The sequence below is a fragment of the Panthera tigris genome, chromosome D2 (genome assembly GCF_018350195.1).
Source record: "Panthera tigris isolate Pti1 chromosome D2, P.tigris_Pti1_mat1.1, whole genome shotgun sequence".
NCBI lineage: Eukaryota > Metazoa > Chordata > Mammalia > Carnivora > Felidae > Panthera > Panthera tigris.
In genome coordinates, this window is record NC_056670.1 from 66,491,084 (window position 1) to 66,500,818 (window position 9,735).

The 9,735-nt window shown below is 45.3% G+C and overlaps 1 protein-coding gene across 4 annotated transcripts in view; it reads right to left on the reverse strand.

Moving 5' to 3' along the window:
* Window positions 1–9,442, reverse strand: part of XPNPEP1 (X-prolyl aminopeptidase 1) — a 58,677-nt gene extending 49,235 nt beyond the window's left edge. Inside the window, exon 1 of one of the 4 annotated variants that reach the window (XM_042960440.1) lies at window positions 9,331–9,442. In XM_042960440.1, coding sequence (XP_042816374.1) covers window positions 9,331–9,365 — 35 coding nt within the window. In that variant the 5' untranslated portion in view covers window positions 9,366–9,442. Of the gene's footprint in view, window positions 1–8,602; window positions 8,626–8,695; window positions 8,816–9,330 lie in introns of those variants that run through there. The other 3 variants (XM_007087198.3, XM_007087201.2, XM_007087199.3) reach the window with 3 other exon arrangements.
* Between the last annotated feature and the right edge of the window lie 293 nt (window positions 9,443–9,735).

Here is a 9,735-nt window from a genome sequence, read left to right on the forward strand (position 1 = left end):
AAACTTCAAGTTTGCTGGGCCTGCTGGCTCCCTCTTAGTAAGTTATTCCTTGTGTGTTTTGTAATCTTTTATTAAGAGCTTATCTTCAGTAGAAACTATTTTATCTGTGAAATGTCCTGGTGGTACCAGCACCACTGTCACTGTTGTTTGCTTATGAGATTAATCTCCACTTTAATTTCTTAGCTGGGAGATTTACACACAAATCTCCTATCCCCATATAGGGATAGTCTGATGCCCTGGACCCCAGGTAAGAAGGCCTATAGAGTCTGATAACCTCCCCAGGCTCGGCTTACCAGATACCATTCAAGCTTTAAGTTCCCCTAAATTTCTGGCACCTGACAATTTCTCTTTCTTTCAAGACTTTTCTGTAATTGAGGCCCTACTCTAGACACAACAATGAACAAAACAGACAACATCTCTGACCTCAGGAGGTTTACATGGGTAGGGGGATAGGGGCTCGAGGATGCAGAACGAAGAGGATCCAGGAGGAGAGGCATTAGACACAAAACAAGAACACAGTCTGTCAGGGAGTTCTGTGAAGAAAAGTAAAGCGGGGCAAGGGGAAGAGTGTCAGAGAGGGAAAGGGAAAGGTGATTTTATACGGGGTTGCTAGGCAAGGTCTCTCTGCTAACAGATGACATTTTAGCAGTCCTAAAAAAAAAAAAAGTGACAGATCAAGCCATGTGAATGTCTGAGAACATTCTAGAGAAGGGGACTAGTAAGTGCAAAATCCCTAAGGCAGGAGTATGCCTGGTATACATCGGAGAAAGCAAGGAGGCCAGTGTGGTGTGACCGTGTGTGCTGGCAGGTGGGGAGGTAAGTGGTTAGGAGACAAGAACAGAGGCAACAAGGAGCCTGCTGTAGGTCATACAAAGGGTTTGGATTTTATTCAGTTTTAAACTTAAAGGTAATTTTGTCATAATTTTACATTTTTATGTATTAGTAGAGGGACAGGAGCCCACATTAGCTCAATTCACCACATAGCCAGAACGAGAAGACCAGACATTTTCACCAATCTTTCCAGGCCTACTCTCTGATGGCTGCTACTTTAATCTTGTTGGACAGAATGAGATGTTCTTTATTGAGGATCATATATTCTTTCATTAAAAAGACGTCAATATTTCTTATAAATCTAAGTGCAAATATCCTCAGCAAAATACTAACGAAACTGAATACATTAACATATAAAAAAGATCATATACCATCACCAAGTGGGATTTATCCCATAAATGCAAGATGGGTTCAACATACAAAAATTAATGTAATACACAGTATCAATAAAGAATAAAAACTGCATGATGACATCAGAAGACACAGAAAAAGCATTTTGACAAAAGCCAACACCTCTTCATGATAAAAGTACTCAGTAAACTAGAAGAGAAATTCTTCAACCTGATCAAGAATATTACAAAAATCCACAGCTAACATCATCTTTCTTCTTTTTTTTTTTTAATTTTTTAATGTTTACTTATTTTGGGGAAAGAAAGAGACAGAGACAGAGACAGAGACAGAGTACGAGTAGGGGAGGGGCGGAGAGAGAGGGAGACACACAATCTGAAGCAGGCTCCAGGCCCTGAGCAAGTGTTCAGCACAGAGCCTAACGCGGGGCTTGAACCCATGAACCGCGAGATCATGACCTGAGCCAAAGTTGGACACTTAATCGACTGAGCCACCCAGGCCCCTCAACAGCTAACATCATCTTTAATGTTAAAAGGTTGAACACTTTCTAAGATAAAGAACAGGACAAAGATGTCCAATCTTGCTACTTTAGTCAACACTATACTGGAGGTTCTATCCAGGGCAATTAGGCAAAAAGCGAAATAGAAGGCATCAAGATTAGAAAAGAAGTAAAATTATCTCTACTTGCAAATAGCAGTATCTTCAATATAGAAAATCTTGAAGAACCTACACAAAAGAATTAGAACAAAGAAGACTGCAATCAAGACTGCAGGATACCAAATCAATATACAGTAATTAATTGTATTTCTATATACTTGCAATGAACAATCCAAAAATAAAACTAAGGAAAGTTCATTTACAACAGCATCAAAAGAATGAGTACCTAGGAATATATTTAACAAAACAGATGCAAAGCTTATACTCTGAAAACTACAAAACATTGTGAAAGAAATTAAAATAGACCTAAATAAATGGAAAGACATTCTATGTTCATGGATTGGAAGACTCAGTATTGTTAAAATTGCAATGCTCCCCCAAAATAATCTAGAGGTAAATCCCTATCAAATTTCAGCTAGCTTGTATGTGCAGAAATTGACAAGCAAATCCTAAAATTCATATGGAAATGGAATCCAGAATAGCCACATCAATCTTGAAAAAGAACAACACTGGAGGATTCATCCTTCCTGATTTCAAAACTAATAAAACTACAGTAATCAAGACAGTGTGGTATTGGCATAAGGTATTGGCATATAGATCAATGAGACAGAATTAGTTCAGAAATAAACTCTCACACTTATTGCCAGTTTTTGACAACAGTGCCAAAACTATTCAATGGAGGGGAAAAAAAAAAAAAAAAAGAGTGTCTTCAACAAATAATGCTAGGACAACGGGGAATCCACATGCAAAAGAACGAAACTGAACCCCTACCCTCACACCAAAAATGAAAATTAACTTAAAATGGATCACAGACATAAATGTTTTCTTGGAAGAATACACAAGCACAAATCTGCCTGACCTTGGATTAGGCAATGATTTCTTAGATACGACATCAAAAGTATAAGCAACCGAAGGAAAAAGATACACTGGACTTTATTAAAGACTTTTTTACTTCAGAGGATACCATCAAGAAAGTGAAAAGACAGGGCACCTGGCTGGCTCAGTGGGTACAGCATGAGACTCTTGACCTCAGGGTCATGAGTTGAGCCCCACATTGGGTATGAAGGCTACTTAAAATAAAATGGTTAAAAAGAGAGAGAGAGAGAGAGAGAGAGAGAGAGAGAGAAAAGACAACTGATAAAATGAGAGAAAATATTTGCAACTCATATCTGATAAGAGGCTAACATCCAGATTATTGCGAGACACCTGGGTGCCTCAGTCGGTGGAACACCCAACTCTTGATTTCTGCTCAGGGCGTGGGATAGAGCCCCGTGTCAGGCTCCACACCGAGTGTGGAGCCTATTTAAGAGTTTCTTTCGCACTCTCCCTCTGCCCCTCTCCCCTACTCACACTCTCTCTAAGATATAATAATAATAACAAATTAAAATAAAATAAATTTTAAAAAAGAACTATTGCAACTCAACAATAAAAAGGCCACCCCAGGGGCGCCTGGGTGGCTCAGTCGGTTAAGCAGCCAACATTGGCTCGGGTCACAATCTCATAGTTTGTGAGTTTGAGCCCCACGTCGGGCTCTGTGCTGAGTGGGGCTCTGTGCTGACAGTTCAAACCCTGAAGCCTGCTTTGGATTCTGTGTCTGCCTCTCTCTCTGACCCTCCCCTGCTTGCTCTTTCTCTCTCTCTCTCTCTCTCTCTCAAAAATAAATAAACATTTTAAAAAATTAAAACAAAAAAAGACAACCCAATTTTTTTTTTTTTGAGAGAGAGAGAGAGAGAGAAAGAGAACATACATGAAAGGAGCAGAGGGAGAGAATCCCAAGCAAGCCTCACATCCATCACAGAGCCCAATGTGGGGCTCGATCCCACAACAGTGAGATCACAACCTGAGCCTAAATCACGAGTTGGATGCTGACCCAATTGAGCCACCCAGCCACCCCATGACAACCCAATTTTAAAATGGTCAACGGCATCTGAACAGACATTTTCAAACACACATTTTTCCTAAGAAGATATTCAAAGAGTGAATGAGCACATGAAAAGATTTTCAGTATCTTTATCCGTTAGAGAAATGCCAATCAAAATCACAATGAGATATAAGTTCACATCCACTAGGAAGGTTATAATCAAAAAGAACAGAAATAACAAGTGTAGGAAAGGATGTGAAAAAATTGGAACCCTCAGACATTGCTGGTGGGAATATAAAATGGTGTAGTGACTTTGGAAAACAGTCCAGCATTCCTCAAAAGGTGAAATATAGAATTATCCTATAATGGGGCGCCTGGTGGCTCAGTCAGTTGAGGGTCTGACCCCTGATCTCAGCTCAGGTCATGATCTCATGGTTCCTGGGCTAGAGCCCCCACATAGGGCTCTGCACTGACAGCTCGGAACCTGCTGGGATCCCCTCTCCCTCTCTCTCTCCTCTCCCCCACTCACATATACATGTGCTCTCTCAACACTCTCTCTCAAAATTAATAAATAAACATTTAGTAAATAATAATTATTATTATTATCCTATGACCCAGCAATTCCACTCCTAGGTATGAAAAATTAAAAACACAAGCCCACATAAAATCTTGTATATGAATCTTCATAGCGGCATGTTCATAATAGCCACAAAGTAGAAACAACCGAAATGTCCATCAACTGATGAAAGGATAAATACCTGGTCTATCCATACAATGGAATATTATTTGGCAATAAAAAGGAATCAAGTACTGATGACTTGGTACAGCATAGTAAACTCTGAAAACATTTTATGCTAAGTGAAAAAAGCTGGTCACAGAAGACCGTATGTTGTATGTCCAGAATAGGCAAATCCATAGAGACAGAAAGTAGATTGGCAACCGCCTACCAGTGGGGTGAAGTTGGAGAAAATGAGGAGCACCTACCAATGTGTACAGGGTTTCCTCTGGCAGGGGGTAAGGATGTTCTAAAACTGAGTGCAGTGTTGGTTATACAACTCTAGGATTATTCAAAAAAAATCACTGAAATGTATGTTTTATTTTATTTTTTTAGTGTTTTATTTTATCTTTGAGAGAGACAGACAGAGCGAGCGGCGGGGAGGGACAGAGAAAGAGGGAGACACAGAATCTGAAGCAGGCTCTGTGCTGTCGCAGAGAGCCCGACGCGGGGCTCGAACTCATGAACCGCGAGATCGTGACCTGAGTCGAAGTCGGACGCTTAACGAACTGAGCCACCCAGGTGCCCCAAAATGTATGTCTTAAATAGGTGAATAATGTGGTACATGAATTATATCTCAATAAAGCTGCTATAGTATTTTACAAGGTAAGAAACCTCTTTTTCTTGGACAGAGATCTATGTCACAGTCTCACCTGATTCCCCTTGACTTCATATACCCATTTAGCAGATGGTGAGCCAAGGAAGTCAGTTTCTCTATACATTCAAAGTTAATCAGGGCACAGGACAAGAGGGCTGGAGGGAAGTTATTCAGAAGTAGCTCTATTCTTTCACTTTTTACAAGAGAAGGCACAAAGATAACTTGCCACAGGCCACATACTCAGTAGCTGCGAAGCCAAGACAAGAAATCAGGTCTGACGGGCGAAGCTCACAGATTTTCAATTCAAGCTCGCTCTCTGAGCATCACTACCTCCACCTTCCTGGCAGGATCAAAGGGGCCACAAAGCAGCTAAACATTACAGTTGTTCTGTTCCTGTCACACCCTGGTGTCTGCAGGATCCAAGATCCAGCCACCCTTCACTTACCTGGACAGATACATTCTCAGGCTCTCAGTTGAAGCAGGGCTACCTACCCTTAAATGTTAGAGGTACAATGCACTTCAGGGACCATCCAACTCAGCTCCCTCCTCTAGACAAAGGAACTGAGAAACAGAGACCAAATGACTTGCTCAAAGCCTCACAGCTAGCTGGGTGACAGAGCTAGTCTAGAACTACAGTCCAGGCCTCCCAACTTCCAACACAGAGCTTCCTCGACCTATACGTTCTCAACATCGTGATGTGCCAAGAGGTGGGTAAGGGGAAAAAGCGTGCAGAGAACTTCCTGTTCAATCTTCGCATAAGATGGGAGGGGCACATCTTTCTCCCATTTTATAAAGAAACGCCAGCAGGGTTGTGCTTACTCTCCCCCTTACCCGGGTCGGTGATGAGAATCACGCACAATTATCATTCAGGATGGGACAAAACAAGGATCAAGATCCTCAATCACAACATGGGGCACCTGGGTGGCTCAGTCAGTTAAGCATCCAGCTCTTGGTTACAGTTCAGGTCATGATGTCACGGTTCGTGGGTTCAAGCCCCATGTCAGGCTCTGTGCTAATGGTGCGGGGCCTGCTTGGAGAATCTCTCTCTCTCTCTCTCTCTCTCTCTCTCTCTGCCCCGCCTCCATGCCCTCGCTCTCTCTCTCTCTCTTCCTCTCTCTCTCTCTCTCTCAAAATAAATAAAATAAACTTAAAAAAAAAAAGATGCTCAATCACGTCTAATAAGGTAAGGGTAGACTGAAATAAATTTTAAGATGCAGAAGTGGGAAATGTGGCCTTTTCCTACCCCAAATCCATCCCTCCCTCCTTCCTTTGGTCAAAGCACAATGGTTTCCATCTAAGACAGTCTCATGTCCATTTTCAGTCCACAGAATTGGTATGAATCTCATCCCCTCACCCACCAACTTCTGGGACCCACGCCTGGGCAATCTATCCCTGTGATCACAACGACTAGTTCAGGGATAAACATTAGGTCAAGTCAGCCTACTGGAAATCAGATCTGGGATTTGTGCTTCAGCCATTAGGAAAGAAGTCTCTATTTCTGCTGGGGCTGCCAGCTTAGAACCATCATACCTTCCATAAGGACAAAGTCTGCCTGAGAACGAAGCCAACACTTAAGAAAACAGAGCCAAGATGGGAATGCAAGCTGGTGCAGCCACTCTGGAAAACAGTATGGAGGTTCCTCGAAAAACTAAAAATAGAACTACCCTACGACCAGCAACTGCACTACTAGGCATTTATCCAAGGGATACAGGTGTGCTGTTTCGAAGGGACACATGCACCCCGATGTTTATAGCAGCACTATCAACGATAGCCAAAGTGTGGAAAGAGCCCGAATGTCCATCGATGGATGAATGAATAAAGAATATGTGGTATATACATACAATGGAGTATTACTCGGTAATCAAAAAGAATGAAATCTTGCCATTTGCAACTACATGGATGGAACTGGAGGGTATTATGCTAAGTGAAATTAGAGAAAGACAAAACTCATATGCCTTAACTCATATGCCTTCACTCATATGAGGACTTTAAGAGAAAAAAAAAGATGAACATAAGGGAAGGGAAATAAAAATAATATAAAAACAGGGAGGCGGACAAAACAGAAGAGACTCATAAATATGGAGAACAGGGTTACTGGAGGGGTTGTGGGAGGGAGGATGGGCTAAATGGGTAAGAGGCACTAAGGAATCTACTCCTGAAATCATTGTTGCACTATATGCTAACTAATTTGGATGTAAATTTAAAAAAATAAAAAATAAAACTACGAAAAAAAAAAAAAAAACAGAATCAAGAGATACAAAAAAAAGAGGCCAAGTCTCATGCCAATGTGGGTCTCCTGGACTGAGCTGCACTAGAAGTCAGCTCAACCCCTTTTTTATCTAAATCAATTTTACCTGAAATGCAAGTTCTCATTTTTATACTGAATAGCACTCAAATTCTGCCACTAGGGGAGGGGCCTGGGGCAAATGTCCCTTCTCAGTCTCTCAGTTGCCTTCTGCATGTGGAGGCTTTGCCAACTGATGCCAAAAGACCCTTCTGCCCCTAAAATGTTGTGATTCTATAATCTAATCTTGGTCCTCAAAGCTACTTATGGGTCTAGGACCTAACTCACATTAACCTAACCCCATTTCCAGCACTTAACATACTGGCAACTCCTTCCACACCAGGTTTGCCACAAGGCCCCACATCCTTCCACAAGCCAGGTCTGCTTTTCTACTCATCCCAAGCATGCCATAGATAGCCCAAGGCCAGGTCAAGGTCAGCTCTGGATCTGTCCACTCACAATCACAAGTACAAGCCATGGTCCGCGTTCAGCAAGTGGGCCCGGCCATGCTGCCAGGTGTATTTAGTCAAGTCTCAACTGGTCTGAGGATGGCTGATCCCATGTGCATGGCAGGGAATTTGGGTTCCGGCCTTTGTGATCTCTGAACGTTTCTCAGTCTCCCACTTTGTTAGCTGCTGCAATAAGTATACCCTGGTTGGGGGGGGGGGGGGGGGAGTATAACTGAAATGTGTTTGAGACCAGGAGATTATCCTTCTCACCTCCCTGTGCCCAGGGAGGGCCCAGGGCAGGTTACTGGTGGGATCTTTCTAGAGATTATGCCGAAGTATTCCCTTACACAGTCTCTGAAACCAATTGGGTGGGGATGGGCCTGCGGCTCCCCATCTTCGTGGCGGCTGCGATCAGTAAGGCGAATTGCCGGTATCAGTATTGCAAGGGTTGTAATTTGAGAATTATATTCCCCGGGAAGAGGGCGAGAGCAGGGGCTCTTCCACTTCCCAGGACACCTGGAGGCGCCTGGAGGGGCCAAGTTCCTGCAACAGCCTAGGCCTTCCCGCTGGGCCAGGGGGAGAGGTGGGACACGGCCACCGCCCCTCCGACCCAGCGATGCCGCTCCGCGGACACGCTCATCCGGGAACCGGGACCAGGCTGCCCGAGGGTGCCCGCAGCCCTCCTGAAACGAAACGGAACTTGCCCGGTTGCATGGCTCCCTCCCCCTGCTCCCGCTTGGGGGTCTCCCGAAAGCCAGGGCCCTCGCCGGACTGTGATGGGCCGCCTGCCGCTTCTCACCCTCTAGTTCCAGCCCTCCGGGGTGCCACATGCGCGCCCGGCGCCCGGAATCACGCGCTGCCCAGACGCCGGCTCCCCGGCAGAGTCCCTCACCTTACTCGCGGTGCCTTTCTGGAGGCTGCCATTCGGCGGTGACGTGCCCCGGCCCACGTCAGGGGAGCGCAGACCAGCTGATCACCCTGGGAAGAGCAGGAAGGAGCGAGGCAGGCGCGCAGGCTGCAAGCGCGCGAGCCGAGGGGCCACGCCCCCTTCTGTGGCGAGCGCTCGCGCCGCGGCCCCGCCCGCCCGAGGGCCCCGCCCACAAGCCTGCCGCTCCGAGGCTTGCTGTCAGGGAGGCGGGAAGCAGGAAGTGTGGCCGGGTTTCCACCCCAGCAGGCCTTGCCTCTTCCCCTGCGGCGGGTTAAGGGGTGGAGGACGTGCCACGGAGCATCATTTCTGTTGGTTTTTCTCGCCTTTTCCCAAAGAGGAAAAAAAGGGGGCTTTGCAGGCTAAAGGGGCTGGGGCGCGAAGAACTACCCTCCAGGGATGTTCCTGCCCTTAGGAAGGCAGAGAGGAGGGGAAACGAGGTCAGTTCCGATAGTACCGCTGCGGGGTCTCGCTGAGCCTTTAGAGATGTCCCCCAAAATCGCTTCTTCGGGCAACTTCAAAATCCACCTAGCCACTCCACCTGAAGAGCAACGGGCACCTCAGACTTAACATATCTGAACCACGCTCCCGGCCCAACTCACCAAAACAAAAACTGTGCTCCATCAGTCTTGGCCATCTCAGTGGCTACTCCATTCTTTCACGTGCTCAGGACAACACCGTGGAGTCATCCCTGCCTTCTCCGTTCAAACGCCACATCCAGTCGGTCAAAAAATCGTGTTGGCCTGTCTTCAAAATAAATCTCTGATCCCACCCCACCTGTCCCTGCTCTGGTCTGACGCACTTGTGTGATTGATCACACTGGCCTCCCTGCTGCCACCCAGCACCTGCACAGTCCAGCGGAAACACTGCAGCCAGCGTTTCAATCCTTTGAAGTCTGAGATCGGTTTGCTACTCTGCTTAGCACTTTTTGATGGTTCCTCGTGTCACTCAAGCTAAAAGCTCTGCTTGATTTGCCCCTAACCTCACTTCCTTCTGTTCTCACCTTG